Genomic DNA, 19,124 nt, shown 5'->3' with positions numbered 1-19,124 from the left:
GCCGAGGGGGAGAGTGGTTATAGGAGGGTGGAGGTCTGTGCCAGTGTAGACGTAAGCATAGAGGGAGGCAAATATAGGGCCATAAGATGGAGAGGAGACCCAGTCAAAGAGCCGCACACCATCACATATGTGCCTTGAGGGTCGTGGATGACCCGAGACAGAACGAAGGGTGGGCTGTGTCTCATGAGGATGGCCACCCCTCTCATGAGGGTCAGCAGTTACCCAAGAGATGTGTCTCCTGGAGGAGAAGGATGTCAATGTGGAGGCGTTGTGCATAGCGCAGGACAGTGGTGCGCTTCAGCCTGTCCAGGAGACCGATAATGTTCCACGACAGGACATGGAGGGAAGCCCTGGTCATGGTGTCATCAGTCATGGCGGGTGGTGTCTGGGGCTAGGCCGCGCCACCCAATTGGGCGGTGTGAGTGCAAGCTAGGGCTGATATGTGTGCGGTTGGTCACGCACCCTAAGAGATAGTGCACTCTTTGCAGAGGAGGCATATACCTGTCCGTGGAAGCTGAAACATAAGAGCAAATAAAAGAACAACGAAAGGGAAAAAACCCAATCCCAAACCACCCCCATTCCCCTCCCCCACCCTACACTTCAAGACAGAAGCATCTGTCGACCCCTCATTTAACTAAAACGCTTGGATCGGTGGCGTGGAGGACCCCTCAAGAAGAACGGATAACCAGTGCATCGGCATAAAGCAATATAAATAAACATATAAGTCCATCAGAGTCTGGTGACCCCCCCCCCCGGTGTAGCGCCACACCCCGATGGCAGTCCTATGTCCAGAGCTGACCACATGGCTGCTAAATAGAGGGCGTGTGAGAATGTCCACCTGAGCCTGCGGTAAGGACAAGCCCATTAAGTTCTCAGCAGAGCGGCGCCTGCTTCGCGGTGGAGAGCCTGATTGACTGGAGGAGTCGCGACGGTCAGTGGCCGCCACACTGAAGGATTTGATTGTGGAAGCACATGACTGGCGCCCTTTATGAGACGTTGGCGTCCCAGTGATCCCGGCCCCACAGGCTGTGACCCTGTGTGCTCCGATGAGCATTCGTGTCGGGGCGGAGGGGACGTTCCTCCGTCAGCCATGTAAATGCTGCCTGGGGAGATTCGAAAAATTGTGTTTTGCCCTGAAAAATGTCTCAAAGGCGTGCCGGAAATTGCAGCTGATATTGCAGGCCCAGGGTGTGCAGCTTCTTCTTGACCTCTGTGTAGGAGCGCCGGAGGTCCTGGACTTCCCTGGTGTAGTCTGGGAATACCATAATGACGTGATTTTGGAACCTGAGGGGACTTCTCGCCCTGGCTGCCCATTAGAAGGCATCATGGTCTTTGAAGTTTAGGATTTTTAGGATGATGGGGGGGTGGGGCACCAGGAGGAGGCTTGGGTGCCAAGGACCCCTGGGCTCTGTCCACAGCAAAGCAAACAATGCGGAGGTTGTTGCGACATGCGCGTTTTTCAGCATCTACGGCGAGCCTGTGAAGCTCCCCGGTACGAGCACGAAGTTGGGCAACCTGATCCTTAAGTTGGGAGATGTGGTCCTTGGCCATGGAGATGCGGGAGTAGTCTTCAGTCAGTCGCGCGGTGGTGTTGCGAAGGTCATGTCTACCTTGATTTCCCCAATCTTTCCCTCTACGGACACCTGAGAGGCACTAATAGCCTGGAGGATGGTGGCCAGATCCTTATCTTGCTGGGGGTGTCTCCATCTCCCCCCAGGAGGCTCCGACTCAGAAGTAGTAAACCGGTCCATTTTGGTCTGTGTGGAGGCCGGTGTATTTTTGGGGTCCCTATCGCTCACCATGTCCGGGGGCCTGTCCCAATGTCACTGTGGCCGCAAGAGACCAGGGGGATGAAATTTCAGTGTGGGGGAGGGGGTCCAGGGATCCGCAGATGCGTGGGATGTCCATGAGCAACTCGAGGACCTCGCCAGATGGGATTAATCAGGGGACACCATCAACTGTAAGGACACAGCACCAACAGCATCGGTCACAGATCCTGGGGGGGGGGCCCGGAGGCTCGGCGGATCCCACGGGCACAACTCCGGGCCCCCGTCCAGACCGGGGTATCTCCAGTGTCTTCCCCGGGGTCTCTTGAGTGACCAGTTGGCCCGGAAGGATCCTGCTCCACAAACAGCCTAAGGACGCCGAGTTCCCCAGCACCACCCGATAAGGTGGCCGAAAATTCCCCCACCTAGGGCCTGACCCACCGCTGATCAAACTTGCCCGGACCGACCCCCACAGCAGCAGTGTTTAGCCAACTGCCACCCAAGAGATATGGCAGGCAGGGGCCCGAACATGCCCAAAGGTCAAGCAGCTGGGGGGGCCACCTCGTCAAAGGCCCGCCTGCAAGGGAGCGTCCGTCACCACCTGATAAGATGGCCGAGTATGCCAAGCATGGGCCGGACCCAACCACCACTATCGCTCCCCATACGGGCCCACGCTGGTGCGGATTCAACAGTGCCAGTACTGGAGGGGGCACAGTTTTGCAGCAAGATAAATGCGTGGGAGAGTGGGGCCCCACTCACCGCTGCCCGATAATGCAGCCGATCCCCACCTCCGAGATGGAATGAGGGAGATTCAGCAAAGGACACGATCCGGCGGCGGGAGGCCTGACCCAGTGCCGCCTCCTCTGTTTGGGTCTGGACTGCCAGCTCTGCCGCCCCAGGCCCTCCGATCTGTAGCCAGCCCTTGGATCAAAGGCACAGGGCGTCCCTTGAAGCTCAGCGAGTGGGGGCAAAGCAAGAGGCGGGAGGAGGGCCTCCCACACCCGCCCTGCTGCCCAAATTGACAGCCAGACCCCCCACTCACCGCAAGGTCTGCAGCAGGTCCCGCTGCTGAAAGCCCGCCCTGCCTCGTGTCACGCAGGTCTCCATCACTGCCGCCACCTCTGTCCCTCCCGTGCCAGCCAACGTACTGGCCGATCAGATGACAGGGGCCGCAGAATGCAGCAGGGTCGGCCGGCCCTTGGAGCGTGGGCCACCTGCCGAACCAGGGCTGTGGGAGCGGCCCACCCCTCAAGTGTCGCCGGCCGCCTGGCCTGCACCGGCGTCACTCTTCAGCTGGCGCCTCTGCCCCGCCAACAAAGGGGCCATGCTCGCGGAGACAGGTAGGCCCTGACCAGCCGCAGCAGGCCGCTACACTCAGGAGGCCTTAGATGCCCTGTGCCAGCACTAAAGGAGGAGCGCCGCCGGTTGGGGCACAGAATTCCGTTAGGTAGTTTTGCGGATAGGCGCCGATGTCCGTGGGATACAAGGTGATGACAAAGGGGTCCAGCGGTACCAAAGGGGGTGGTGATGGACGGAGCATCTGAATTAATCAAACACTCACACCCAGTCAAAAGATCTGGGTTGAATCCATCACCGTTCTTTAGCCCACTCTGCCACCCCAGTTCAGACATGGCTATATGCAAATCAGTCTGACCCTGTGCCTCATGGGAACAGTCCAGCCCGAACTGCCAAGCCATGTTTTCCCTGGACCGGAAACAAGCTTCCGAGGACAAAGGGGTCCAGAGCACTCTTAGAGTGCGACCGCCATCTTGATGCCTTCAGCCACGCCCCCCCCCCAATTATGTGAAATTTTATGTGGAGTGGGTTGTGTGTTTATTGGGGAATAGGGTGGGAAGTAATTTAATGTTATTAAAGTGATTATTCATTTTTATTTATTGGTATTTTTAATTAGTTTAGTGGTAATTTATGATACTTCATTATTTAATTACAAAAATGTTTTCATTCGTAAATTTGTTATTTTTAACCCCTACGCTATCCAATGCTTTCCCTACTGTTGCATTCTTTGGAGTGGGACTAGTAATTTTTACCCCTATGGTATCCAAGACTTTCCTTACTGTTGCACTCTCTGGAGTGGTAGTAGTAATTTTTACCTCTACGCTATCCAACACTTTCCTTACTGTTGCAATTTCTGGAGTTAGAATAGAAAGTATAACTCCTATGCTAGCCAACACTTTCCCTACTGTTGCACTCGTTGGAGTGGGAATAGTAATTTTTACCCACCCGCTATCCAACACTTTCCCTACTGTTGCACTGTTTGGAGTGGGAATAGTAATTTTTACCCACCCGCTATCCAACACTTTCCCCACTGTTGTACTCACTGGAGTGGGAATAGTAATTTTTACCCACCCGCTACCCAACACTTTCCCTACTGTTGCACTCGGTGGAGGGGGAATAGTAATTTTTACTTTCCCACTATCCAATACTTTCCCTGCTGTATTACTCGCTGGAGTGCGAATAGTAATTTTATCCCCTACGTTATGCAACATTTTCACTATTGTTATATTTAATGTACTGTAAAATATTAATTACAAAATATATTTTTAATGTTTTAACTTATTATATATAATTTATTTTTATATTTATATTATAGGTCTATACATATATATATATATCCACGAACCAATTACCCCTTCTGTACCTTCACGACCCGAGAAAGGTGGCGTGTGCGCCAGCGGAGTCACTCCGGCAATCCAATGTTATCAAAAAATCAAAGTCAATTATACACGCTCTCAGGACAAGAAAAGTAGTCACCAAATCCAGGAGGTACAGTTTATTCACAACGCGTTTCGCCGAAGAATGAAATATGTAATTTATTTTAAAATATGTTTTTAACATTTTAAAATTATAATTAATAATTACTTTTTAATATTATTAGATTTATATATATATATATAAAAAGAAAATGTATGTTTTGTATTTTTTGTACATGTTTTATTTATTAATTGTGACCTTTTTAATGAATTTTGTGTATGTTTTACATACGTATATTTATTATTTAATTAATTAAATATTACTTTTAAGACATTTAAAAAATTCAATATTTTATCATTCTATATTTTTAACATTTATATTTTTATTCGATATTTTTGCACTTACCTGTCTATAGATAGGGAGTCAATATTCTGTCATTCTATATTTTTACCTTGATATTCTGGTAAGTCGATATTCTTGTATTCTATATTCTGTCAGTGATCCCACCATTAGACCGTACCTCAATAACATTGAGCCACTATGCTAGGTATCCACTGTCGGCCGAAAAATGCCAAAGTCACTAAAAAAGTCACTGACGTGACGCTAGTCCTTGTTAAGACTGCGAATGCCATGAGATGGAATTCCCTTCTTTCCTACGTGCTGTGGAAAATACATGGCACAGAGACTTGGAGTACTGGGCTGAGACTGAAAGCTGAGGGCTCTGCAGGGAGAATGTGCAAGACTACAGAAATACCCTCTTGCTGACTATTGGGATGTACTCATGCAGACTCTAAAAGATGATTCACTGCCTTGCTTAACAGAAGCCCCTGTATCTCAACTTCCCTAGACTAGTCGTCACTTTGTGGCTGTCCAAACAGCCACATCTTGGAAGTCCAATGCTAGTCACTCTCTCTGCTGCTCTGCACTACACCTGACACTTCATATTTTACTTTGTACTTATGTACATGTTCTTATTCTTCTGCAAGTACACTCATGGGAGGGAATGTGGGGGGAGGGACTGAGGGGAAGGAGGGAGGATGTACAAATTGCAGTTACTGTCATTGTTCACACTGCATTTGAAACTGAAGCACTACTGCTGTACATTTACACAATTGGGCCGATAACGATGAGTGTCAGAAAGGCTCCGACCTGAGGTCTGAGAGATTCTGACACTTATTGTTTGTTTCACCTCCGACCGCCTAATTACAATCTAGGCGGTCAGAACTGAAACCGGCCAGTCATTGTGGCTGGATAGGCTCAAGGAGCCCATCGGCCAGTCTGTGATCATCCCGTAAACCCAATGGACGGCCTCTCTGCCATCGGGATTACGATGCTCGTTTTACCAGAGGTTTTCCATGCCGGACTACCGGAATGGAAGGCCTGATGAAAAGCGAGTTTGGGGTCCGTACCAGGGCCCTCTTCTCCTTGTGGCATCCGGTTGGGGGCCGAGTGATCCCTGCACCGTGTGGCAGGCACCTTTACAGCCGTAGCACAAGCTCACATTGAGAAATGGGAGTATGCAGTTGCATTGTAATTGCGGTATTGGGACCGCTGACAGGGGGTCGGTCAGTGCCGAGACCGCGACTGTGACATCGTAATATATCCCTAAATGGCATATATGCTTTCTAATGCCAATTGCTGACTCTCACAGGTTTCCCCTCTGTTTGCATGCTATCAAAAACCAATAAACAGATACTCCCCCTGAAGAGGCAAGTCTGTAGACCTTTTAACGTCTTGTAAATGCTATAAAACTTCTTAAAGTTACTGAGTATTATTGTAAAGTTTTATTATAAATAAAAGCCTTATATCTTGTACTTAAAAGAATAAAAGTGCTGATACAATGCTGTCTAAGCAAGAATTCTACCCCACAGCACATTCCAATAATAAACCAAAATTGATGGGTTTTACCACCCTCCGGAAGTCAAAGGGGAGATACTTGGCAATTCCTTGAGTTTGCAATAGTGGCTTCCTCAACATGAATGGAAGGTTTCTCATCGCGAGCGGTAGCGACCATTCAAGGATGCCTGCGTTGAGCAATCTCGCTAGGAAGTGGTCTAGTGTTGGATTTTTCTCACTCGTGCTCACCAACTTAATTTTGGTGAGCAAGGAAAAAACTCAGGCAGAGTTTTTTGGAATGCCAGGTGCTCCGCGGAGTGCCTTGGGTCAGACTGGCTGTTTCGCCCATTGGGCGTTTCCCTGGTGGGCTCTCAGGTAGGGGGCCAGTTTTGGGACCCCCAGGCGCTGTTTTTGTTACTGGGGGACGGCAATTTCAGCCCCCTGTAACAAAATCGTCTGAAACTGGCCATAGCAAACTGCTCGTCCATACTCCAACCCTCTCCCAGGGGCCAGGCGAGCAGTTTCCCAAGGTCGGTTTCGGTTCCCAGTCTGGCCCTGGGAGTGCAGAAAACTCTGCAAACAGAGTGGACTTCTCTGCCCAGGCCTGTTCCTGACATGTGACTGACTCCTAGCTTTATCGCCCTATTAAATACCACGCTCAGGGAGGTGCAACACTGGCTCACAATCAACCACCTGAAACTCAACCAAGAAACTGAAGTACTCCTCATCTCCAACAGAGACCAAAACCCCCAAATTGAAGAATGGCTGAAAGCCATCGATGTCCTCAATGGTACCCTCTCCCCAGCGGACTCGGTAAAATCTCTAGACCCGAAACTGAACTTGAAAAAACACATTTCGAGATCCGCCAAAAGTGCCTTTCTCAACCTGAAACTACTATATCAAATAAAACCCTTCCTTCCTCCTAAAGATCTCCAACAAGCCACGCAAGCACTGGTGCTCTCCAGAATCGACTATGGGATCGTAGCTCTGACCGGAACAGCAAAATCTCACCTAGCACCCCTAAAAACAACATCAATGCTGCAGCAAGAATGGTCACAGGAACTAAGAAATTCGACCACATCTCTCCATCTCTCCTGCACCCATGGAACTTAAATGGCTCCCATTGGATCTTCGAGCCAGCTTTAGAACAGCTTGCCTCACGCATAAAGCCCTGCACACAGGCAAACCGGAATACTTAGCCGCTAAACTCAAAAGAGCGGGCCAGTCCTGGAACCTCAGGAGCTCCAACACTCTACTACTCATCCCCCTGAAAACTCGCAAGCAGAATACCGCATACAAATCTTTCGCTGGTAAAGCCCCTAAAATCTGGAACTCCATCCCCCCCACATCAGAACGATCCCCTCATTCCCTAAATTCAAGAACCTGCTCAAAGTCCTCTTCCTAGACCGCTCCCGAGCGAAACGATAAGATACAAGGTTGCTCCTGTCACGGTTCTCCATCTTTCCATATTCTCTTGATGGTGAACTTTGAATTGGACCCAGAAAACCTCTCGGTCTCTCCCACCTGGCTAAGTATAGAATCGAATTAGACGCTCGTCCAGAAGGATCGTCACTCTACCCGCCCCACGCCTGCCCACCCTCCTATCTGAACAATACGCGCCTCGATCCTCCATGGACTATCATAATATCTGTACCGCATAACTGCATCTGACCGTACATGTTGTAAAGCGCTCTGATACCCTCGGGTCCAGCTAGCGCTATATAAAACTCCTAAAATAAAAAATGAATCAGATAAACAGGCCTGTGGGAAATTTTCTTAATTTTCTTGTAGGCCAGTCCGCAACTGGAAAAATGACATATTTGACAATAGGCCAGACCCACTGAAGGTCAAAAGGGCTGAGTGTGAGACAATCAGATGGGTACTGTTCTAGTCCCACCATCCGTTTAGAGGCTTTGGTCTGTCATAAAAGTTCCCTGTACAGTATTCCCTCTGGACATCTGGGTGGCAGTGACACACATGCCAAACCTACCCATGGGAGCTGCAAGCTCAGCATAACTAGAGAGCTTGTGAGAGACAAACCTGTGTTTTTATCACCAATTGTAATATCAGAAGCTCTTACACTGCATCCAGACTTCACCCCGTCCCCGCCAGCACACACCATGGTATCCAGGACAGTCTGACCCCACCAGTTGGGCTGAGAGCAGGTGGAATGTTCAACCACTGGAAGCAAAGCCTCTTGCAGTTTGTCAGGATAGTTTCCATAGGCTGAAAGAGAAAAATTAACAGTGGCGCTTGTCAATTCTGGCCCAAGCAAATAACGAGCAACTTAAATGATGTGACAGGTAAAAGGTCTGACTTTGTGTTCATAGATAAAAGCTTCTGTATGTCCAGCATGAATATGTGTAAGAGGGAATTGTGATAAAGGAATTATTTAGAAAAAGCAGTGTTTCTTAAAATTTTGCAAGGCCAGAAGCCTGTGTCTAGTTCATAGTTGCGATGAAAGAGATATATATTTTTATAATTCTAATTAAGACAGTGTTTTTCAAAAATATTAACTGTATTTATAGTTTTGCCGAAAAGAGAAAACTTCTAGTCTAGGTTGTAGCAAACATTCTCCAATATGTGGAGCAAATACTAAAGGGATCAGCGTCTGGTGGCTGGTCGGACAGGTCAGTGTAGGGATTTACTCTGCTGCCCTTGTGGAAGTCTGACTACCATATTTAGAGATAACCTTTAATGAAGTGTGTATCTTCACCATCAACACTATATTCAACTTTCCCAGGGTCACCTTTATTTACAATTACTAACATCAGACACTCTAGTCCATAATGGACAAAAGGTCCTTCTGCAAGCTCCTTTTAACAGCATTCAAATTCTTGAATAGCAGTGCCATCTATCAATCTTGCCCAGACTAAAAACAACCACTTCCCTACCAACATCCTCTACTCCAAACTCAACAGAGCCACACTATTTCCATCTCCTGTGCCAACTCACAGGTGAGATCACCTTCCTCCTGGCTCCTCTCCACTGGACTTCTTTCCCTCTTGAACTGAAATCCTCCCACCTGAGCACCTTCAATATCTCCCTTAAAAAACACATTCCCCTACTTGAGTACATCTCTATCACCAATATAGTCAAAAGACAACTTAATATGGGCAACATACAGCATGATCACTCAAAAACCTTCCTTGAAACAGGTGTATTGTCACGTTTTACTGTCCACCTGTCCCTTCATTTTCTGATGTTTGCTACCAAACACTTCATCAAAGTATCATATTTGATGTGATCTAAGCAGAGTCTTTTTTTTAGATGCTCACCTACTCTGTCAAAGAGCATATATTTAATAACACTTACGACTGGTCGTGCCCCATCCACTAACATAGCAGGGAAAACCATTGGACAACTTGCTGTTCTTAGCCGGTAATGCAGCTAGTGCAACAAAGCCGTTATTATAAGCAGGGGAGCTCAGACGCAGCAAGGCAATGTCATACCTGAAAAACAGAGCAGCGCAATCAACAAATTCATTGTGGAATGCGGCAGGTTTTCATCATAACTAGCCAAACATTATCAAAGTCAATAGGTCTGGCGTTGGTTGCCAGCCTTCTGCCAATTCTTGTTTTGTCATGGTTTTTGCAAAACGTTATCATTTTAATGTATGCTGGCTCTCATCAATTTAAAACAAAATCATTTGCAACAGGCATATAAATCTTCTATTGGTCTAAAAAAACACTCATTGCCATAGTACTCCCTGCCACTGACGGGAACTACTTTGTTTCTGGATGTGTTCCGTGTGAAAGTGCAGTAGGCCATGACTCGTAATGAAGTCAGCCAATGGCACATGTGGGCTGGTACACTGACTCTTAATGCATCCCGGAGTGGGTGATGCCAAACACAGACTAATGGATGACATCTGGCTGAAAACCCCATAAGTAACTACATTACACACATAATTTTAGTAAAATTCAAATGGTCTTGGCTAGCATAGACCTAAAAAAGTCACTCAGTCTGGCATTGGCTGCAAGCCTCTAGAAAAAATGGAGGAAAGAAAGAAAGAAAGAAAGAAAGAAAGAAAGAAAGAAAGAAAGAAAGAAAGAAAGAAAGAAAGAAAGGGAGCTAATATGCAGCAAGAAAATGCCCTACCTGAAAAACAGAGCAGTGCAATCAACAGGCAAGTTTTCATCATAACAAGACAAACATTGTCTAAGCTAACAGGTCTGGCTTTAGCCACCAGCCTTTGACAATTCTTTTTTTGTATTGTCATGGTTTTTGCAAAGCTTTATTGTTTGGATGCATGCTGGCCCTCATCAATCCAAAAAAAAAAAAGAAATAATTTGCAACATGCAAAACTTTTTGGGTCTAAAAAAACCCACAAACTAGTACTTCTTGGCACTGACTGGATCTACTTTGTGGATGTGTTCCCTGTGAAAGGGCAGCATAACCTAACTCGTAATGGCTGAAGGGGGCTGATACACGGTGAACAACCATTACAACGCAACTATTACAACGACATACCATTACCACTCAACTATTACAACGCAAGTCATTACAACAACTTGCGCTGGGGGGCACTTTAGGATAGGGAATAGTTTAATTTACTATCCAACACCTTCCCTACTATCCACGGGGACTGGAGTTGGAATAGTAAATTAAACTACTCACTATCCAGCACCCACCAACGCAAGTCGTTGTAACGACTTGCGTTGTAAAACTTGGGTGGTAAAGGCATGTGTTGTGAAAGTATGCGTTGTAATGACATACATCCCTGATAAACTGCCCCTCAATGCATACGGGAGTGGGTGACGTCAAACACAGATTAACGGAGGACATCTGGCTGACAACTCTGTAAGTAACTATGTTATACACATAATTTTAGTAAAATGAAAGGTCTTGGCTAACATAGACCTAAAAATGTCGTTCAGACTGGCATTGTCTGAAAGCCCCTAGAAAAAAAAGAAAGAAAGAAAAGTAAAAGAAGCAAAAATTAAATAATGAATGGTTGCATGAAAGAAAGATAAAGAAAGAAAAAGAATAAAGGAAAGAACAAAGAAAAAACAAATAAAGCAAAAAAGAAAGAGCAAAGGAAAAACAAAGGAAAAAAAGACAGGAAAAAAGAAAGACAAAAGGAAGAAAGGAGATAAAAGAGGATAATTTAATATAGAAAGCCACTAAGAGCCTGATTTTTATGAGGCTTGTTTCAGTTTCAACCGCCAAATTACAATGCAAGCAGTTGAAATGGTCGGAGACAGGCACGTAATCCCAATGGTTCGCCGTTGGGATTATGATGTCGGTTTAGAACAGGCTATCTGTGTCAGACTTTCCAACATGGAAAGCCTGTCGGAAAGCAACATTGGGGGCCCATAGCAGGGCCCTCTTCACCATGCGGCCTCCGGTTGGGGGCCTATAGGGCACCTATGGTGCCCACTGTGTATCCCTGCACCGTGGCATGGTGCCTGCCAGACGGTGCAGGGTTTCACACAAACTCCCATTTCTTTGAGAGCTTGTGCTACAGGCGGTTTATCGTCGCAGCACAAGCTCTCACAGGGAAATAGGAGTTTGCGACTGCACCATGTGCGGTCGCATTATAATTAGGTAAAAGGTCGAGCAGTTCCCATACCGATACGTGTGTAATAAGGACCTATATGTAAGTGCATTATACATATTTTAGTGAAAAGGTAACGCCAGATCTCAAGGAAAAAAAATACCAATAGTAATCTCTTGGAAAACGTATAGTGATAATAGAATAAAGGAACTGCTGATTCAATGGTAAGTGGAGTATTCATTGACAAAGCCAATAGGCCTCGTAATATATGCTAATGTGTAAGTGATGGAATTACACACTATACAAGAATACACATTTATTTCAATTAGGGACATGCTGTTTCTTGGGATTTGTTGTGGCAAATTTGAGGAGTAGTGCAATGAATATTTCTTTTTACTTTATGGGCTTTCAACGGAGGATGAGATGGAACCAGCAGGCTATTTTTATGGTGGATGTATTGCAGTTTTGTGCTCTGTAGGTTCTTTTTACAGGCTGTGGAGGAAGGGTGATAGTGGCCAGGAAAAGCAGTTGAATTATTTGGGGTTTTATTTTTTGTCCAGATTAGGGGGAAATACAATTTAGTAGATGTTTATCATAAGATTGGCAGATGCTATAAACCTAGTATCCTTTTATCAATTTACAAGAGCTTTCCAACAAGTTCAACAACATATTTTCAAATGGTCATCCTTGAAGACACATTGCCAAAAACCAACACATACAACTCCACCAAGCAGCACCTACCCTCACATCCCTCTCATTTACTTCTATTGCAACCATCCAAGCAGAACAACCTGTAGGCCAGGGCCCTAGAGAAATGTGTACTACCAGCTTGAAAAATGTGTTTTTAGGATGGGAATTGAAAATGATGTATTGTTTTAAATATTACCATGCATATGCAAAATCTTTACTAAGCCTAATGTACAAAAGCTTTTTGTGGCCATAAAGTCCAGTCAAAATGTACAAGATTTGCTTTGTGAGTTGGAAAAGATGTTTCAACACACAAACTAGCCTTTGCCACTCATTGCAAATCTCAAATAGGAGGGGCACCACACTCCTTTTTGAGAGTCACCATGAAATGCATTGACTGACAAGCCATTGATCAGTTGTTGAATTTTAGTTGGTTTCTGATTTACAATGAGAAGCTGTCAGCATGGGACAGATTCCCCTTTGGAAATCAATGCAAAGGGCCGTAGGGAATGAGACAGTGGTATAGAGGACCACTGCTTGATCTCCCAGATGTCATTCCTTCTAACAAAGTTGATTTGGAAGTAATGTGAATGTAGGGAAAGGAAGTGTGCCGTCCCTGGAAGCCTACCTATCTGTGTTAACAGGTATTAACAGAGGAGTCACCAAATCCCTCCTGCCTCATTAATATTCAAGAGGTGGAGGATTTCGGTACCTCCTAGAAGGTAGATTTTGCAATGAGAAGGATTAGCAGTTGCAACGCAAAATGAAGGCCACTTCATGAACCAGTTGGTGAGGAACTGGCACACAGTGCTTTACTAGTAAGGCTTTGTACATCAGGCCCAATGTTCCTTGAAAGCGAAGACAGAACTTGAAACTGCGTGTCAATTACACTAGTGTGTTTCAGGGTCATGGAAGTTGACATACTATGGGGCATAATTGCGAAATATTGTTGGAGCGCTTTGCTACACCAAATTTGGCAAAACCTGGCTCTGACATTTTTTAAATGCAGGGATGCACTAAATTCACAAGAATACAGCGCACCCCCGTGTTTCCCCTAGCGCTGGGGCAAGAAAAGCTGCCATGTGCCTGCGCAGGCACCCTGCTGCCATGTTGCAGGGGTGTCTGCGCTACAGGGGCAACTTTTTATGTGCAAGAAGGGATACATTCCTGCACATAAACAATCTTGAAAGGCGCTTTGCTCTTTCCATGAGTGCAGCAGAATGCAACACACAGAAAGAGCAAAAAACGAGGAGAAATTAATAATTTCTCCTCGTATGCCATTCTAACACCAGGTATTCCCTGGTGTTAGTTTTTGGTGCTACCTCAGCCTTGACAATCTGGGTCAGTGTAAAAAAGCAACGAGTGTTGACGTGGAATGCCTCTGCAACACCCATTGCACGCTCCTTTGCTGCAGAGGAATGCGGCACAAAGGGACATTTTCACAAGGTGGCATGAGGACTGAGATACAAAGGGGCATTTTTACAGAGTGGCAATAAGCCACCTTGTAAATATGGAAAATGGTGCTATGCCCCTGGAGCGTCAAAAAAACGTGATGCCCCTGGTGGTGACAGGGGCTTGTAAATATGCCCCTATGTTTGTCAATGCTTGAATAACATGAAGGAACACATAACGCATGAACTTTCTTCATGCAATTAAATGTATGTTTTGATAATGTATATTTAACACGCCAATCAAAGTCAGGGATGAAATTGGTTGTACGTAGTGGCTTACTGGGTGCCAGTGGCTCTTCCCCTTTCTTATTTATGTACCTGTCATCTCCCAAAGTATACACACTTTCCACTTCTACCACTCACAACCTATGAAACACCACCACAAGCCCCTTCTATAAGTCATATCTATCCTTTCCCGCCTAAACATGCCCAAACAGACAAATTTTACATGCGGAAAGCAACTCAACAGAGACCAAATTTGGTTTATAGCATAATCATTCGCACTGTACCAACCATATGGCAAAGTGTATAAAGCACACCTAAGAGAGCTTATCAATAATTATCCCTGGAAGAATCCAAAAAACCCTTCCCTGAATGCAGAACACCAACATAAAAGTACTAAAACTCCTTTTAATCTCAACCATAAATAGGGGATGCCTGCAACCCCCAAAATAGAAGATTTAAAACAATCAATATCATTCTAGAGTTTTACATACTCCTTATCTAATCAAGATTATGTTTCAGAACCTTACACAATGTTACTGCTCCTATATTTTCCCTATTTTTTTAACGAAATGTTTACTGTTATAAATGTTAACAACCCAATCCTAAACACGACTCACGTCATCTCCCTGAATGCAGACAACACTCTTTTTTATCTGACACACCCCCATGTGGCTGTCCCAGAACTTATCCGTCGCCTCGAGCATTTTGGGGAGGTGTCTGGACTCAGACTTAACTGAAATAAATCCCTGATCTTCCCCCTAGCGGCGAGGGCTGCGGAACCATTTGAAGCTCTTCCAGATTTGGAAATGAGGTGGGAGTGAGCTCACTTTCGTTACTTAGGGGTTTGAATTGTTCTAGATGACGCCCAATGGTAGCTTTAAACCTTGACAAGGTCCTCAATGCCCTTAGACACTCAGTGGCATTCTGGAACACCTTACCTTTGTCCCTGATGGGCAGACTTGTAGTGTCAAAAATGGTGATGTTACCCAGGTGCCTATACGCATTACAAAATATACCATAAGTTTTTTCGCAACTTAACACAATTCTTATTTCACTTCTGTGGGCTGGTCGACGTAGCAGAGTAGCTCTAACCACACTGACGCGCAGGTACGAGGAGGGCGGACTAGAGGCCCCGCGTTTTGACTTATACTACTTTGCGGCCCAGCTCCAACACGAGGCCTGCGGCTGTTTGGCAGCAATTTGTGGTACGAGAGTTGAGACATGCACCTTTCCACAGGGAATTACCCATTTTGATATTGGGCCCGTTTAGAGACATTAGTAGTCATATGTCGTTTCAGGCTTGGATGGAGGACGGGCGTGAGGTGCTCGCGGATCTGTATCCCAACGAGACGTTTTTAATCTTCAAGCAAGCATGTGAGAGTTTTACACTTGGGCAGGGACCCTTCCTTCAATATAGAGGGATCCAGGAAGTACTGAGAATTACCTGGTGCCAATGTCCAGATATCCCCCAGCCGACGGATACTCTGGACCTGCTCCTAACCTGTGGCTCTGGGCGCAGACTGATGTCACTTCTGTATAAGGCTATGAGAAGGGACTCTGTCACTTGCTCACCCTTGTCACAGGCAGCTCGTGAGAGGGACCTTAATATTATCATAGAGGATGGTACTTGGTTGACTATTTGCGAAGTCACCCATACAGTATAGTGTAACACCAGGTTTAAACTGATCCACTATCATTTTTTACACCCCACCTGTCTCACCCCGCTGAAGCTGCGACGTATCTCGAGTACTAATGACAGCAAGTGACTAAGTTGCAGGGCAAACAACACAGGCTTTCTGCACTTGGCAGGGCATGCCCTGAGAGGCATCAGTACTGGGCGCAAGTTGTGCAAAGGGTGCAAACAAGTATGGGTCTACCCATTGAAGAAGAACCATTCCAATGTTTGTTGGCCTATGTACGCAAACCTAAAAAACGAAAAATAGTGTATAAACTGTTGCAGCGCATGTTGGTGCTGGCCAGACGCGGAATAGCGATAAATTGGAGGGACACAGATGTTTGAATATCCCCACATGGTTATGGGATGTTAGGGAAGGGGCCCTAGCTGAAGAAACGCACATGCAGTTAACTAACAAAGATGATAACTTACAGGCAGAACTCATGGAGTGGCGCCAGTTGTGCAGTACGGCCCTCAACCTTGATGGGGACGATGGTGTTCAGAGTGATTCAACATCTAGTGGGACTGTCTCAGAAGGGATGGACAATAACAAACTTCATTTAGAGTTCACTACACATATCGATGAGCACTCTATCGATTTTTTGGATGTACACATTTACATAGCTGGCAATAAAATGGAGTTGACTTTACATCGCAAAACTACAGCAGGCAATTCCACACTGCATGAGTCCAGTTTTCACCCTAGGCATTTGATCAATAGCATCCCTTACAGGGAGTTTTTAAGACTGCGTAAGATCTGCAGTTCTGATGATGTTCTAGAACTCTGTCAAGGAGATGCCATTTTTGGAATGGGGTTATAGCAATAAGGTCATAGAACAGGAAAATGTGTAAAGCAAATAAGATACCTAGGGAGAACATGTTGTTTCCAACACAACTTAGCCCTGATTCCAAACTAAAGACCAGTACTGCCAGTAAAGGCGAGGAATCTAAGATCAGGCTTATTGCAACCTATAGCCAGCAGGAAAGGAAAATTAGGTCAATTATGAATAATCGATGGCCTATTATTTTAACAGATGCGGTTTTGGACCGACTACTGCCAGATAAGCCTACCCTCACTTTCCGGTGAGCTCTGTCCATGAGAAATACATTGGTCAAATGTAGTCCTGAACCACGACGACTCGGCTTACACCTAAGAAAGGTTGTATGATTTTACAACACGATCAAAATGATCGCGGTACATCACAACGCATCTTTTACAACGCAAGTCGTTACCACGACTTGCACTGTAGGGTGCCGGACTTAGGAATAGTAAGATTTACTATTCCAACACCAGCCTACGTACAGTAGGGAAGGTGTTGGAAAAGTAAATCTACTATTCCTTAGTCTAGAGCGCCCTCCAGAGCAAGTCGTGGTAACGACTTGCATTGTAAAAGATGCGTCGTAATAGCACCGCAGTGTATTGACCGCGTTGTGATGGATGTTTACCCCTAAGAAGGGGTTTTACAAATGCAGCTCCTGAAGGATGTGTAGATTTGATAACAATACTTTGCAATACATCACCATTTAGCCCTGAACCTGTGGAATTGAAAGAAAATCTACAACTCTCAAACTGAGTTTGCAGTGTATGTTCTTAAATGCACCTGTGGGCTGTGCTATGTTGGTAGCACGAAGCTGCAGGTGCACCTGAGAATCCTTAAACATCTAAAGGCAATAGTGAATTCCAATCCCACATACCCAGTTGCAAGACATTTTACACTTAAACATAACAATGATCTTAAATGCCTTACATATTTTGTAACTGGATCATTGCCACCTCTTAGACGAGGTGGCAATAGAGAAAGAACGCTCCACCAACTTAAGTCAAGTTTCATTTTAGAGTTGGATTCCAAATCACCAAATGCCCTGAACAATAGCGGAGATTTGCACAATTTGTAATGAAAAAATGTATTCATAAATATTTTTGTAAATACCATGGTATATATATATATAAACATATTTAAAATGGTCATATTTGTTCGGTTATTAATATAGCATTTTATATTAAAGGGTTGATGCAATGCCCAGGATCCCTATGAAATGACTTTGGATGTTATTTAGAGCATTAGAATATCATGTTTGTACCATATTAATGATTTTTTTCAGATTTGTTAAATAGATAAAGTTTTCTCTGCCACTTGATACCTTCCCTTGGGTAGCATGTACTGTATTTACACCCAAAACTTATGTAGCACATTGCACTTTTTCAATTTTAGCACTTTATTTGTCCATGAAGGCTTTGATGATATTACCCCTTTTGAATCAGAACTTTATGAAGTTTTATCATTATTTGTAATTTGCATTATGTCAAGCATTGGTGCTTTACATTGATTGTGATATTAAGTGTATGCAAATCCAATTGAGAATCCAAGTCTGTGATTTTATAACTCATTTTTATTTTGCAACAACAGACAAATGTAGTCAAACTGAAATGTATTTGTAGATGGATGGATTAATTTTATAATGGGCATTTTTTTTACATTAGAGCATTTGGGCTCTGTATACAAGTTTAAGATATGCCTGCCATCATTACTTGTCATGCAGTTTGTAATTTAATTAAGTCCCAAATGGATGCAATAGAAGAAAGCCAGCAGTCTGTTTTTTCAACTATGATAGTGTTCTTTTAATATCTGTTTTCAATGCCTATCGTGTGGTAAATCACGTGGGAATAGAATGTGTTTATTTTAAATGTGAACAATGACACAGAGCAATTGTATGTTATCAATGTCACCCGAGGAGGCCCAAATGCTTCATGGCATGGAATGAGCAATAAAAAATTTTAAAAGCACCGAACCTTAGAATCCGAGCCCGTTTGTATCTTGGATGTCCGATTACATTAGGGATTGTTATTACAATATATATATATATATATAACCTGTCAAGGGTGGTCCCACTGCCATTGGACCCTACCTCACCGCCCGCCACATTTTGATGGCCAGCGGATGGTTGGCGCTCATAGAGCCAACCGCTACGGATTCGATGGGCTCAAAGAGCCAGTCAGAACATCTGAGGGAAACGCAACCTATAGAATGGTGGCGGCACCATGACGTGCAATCTCGCAATTCAAGATGGTCGCCACCCCCCCCCCCACGATAAGCTCTCTCCACATCAGCCCTTAAACGACGATTTTTCTACCAATTCCTAGTCTGATTTTTGTTAAATATTGTTGGTGGCATCATTTAAGGATCCGACTTAATGGTGAGGAGCTTTTCCGGTCCCTCTGCTAGCTAGAAGGGGTGTTTCTTGTTTCCTGGTTCCTCTCTGACATCTTCAGG

At 45.0% G+C, this 19,124-nt stretch overlaps 1 protein-coding gene across 1 annotated transcript in view; it reads right to left on the bottom strand.

The window, feature by feature from the left end:
• Positions 1 to 19,124, bottom strand: part of LOC144784078 (elastase-1-like) — a 168,836-nt gene that overhangs the window by 51,726 nt on the left and 97,986 nt on the right. Inside the window, exons 5-6 of the mRNA XM_078662769.1 lie at positions 9,630 to 9,766; positions 8,395 to 8,540 (exon numbers count right to left, since the gene is read on the bottom strand). Of these exons, the coding sequence (XP_078518895.1) occupies positions 8,395 to 8,540; positions 9,630 to 9,766 (283 nt within the window). The remainder of the gene's footprint in view (positions 1 to 8,394; positions 8,541 to 9,629; positions 9,767 to 19,124) is intronic.

Source organism: Lissotriton helveticus, chromosome 10 (assembly GCF_964261635.1).
Source record: "Lissotriton helveticus chromosome 10, aLisHel1.1, whole genome shotgun sequence".
Lineage (NCBI taxonomy): Eukaryota > Metazoa > Chordata > Amphibia > Caudata > Salamandridae > Lissotriton > Lissotriton helveticus.
Note: the sequence above shows the minus strand (reverse complement) of the source record. Positions and strands in the feature narration are given on the sequence as shown.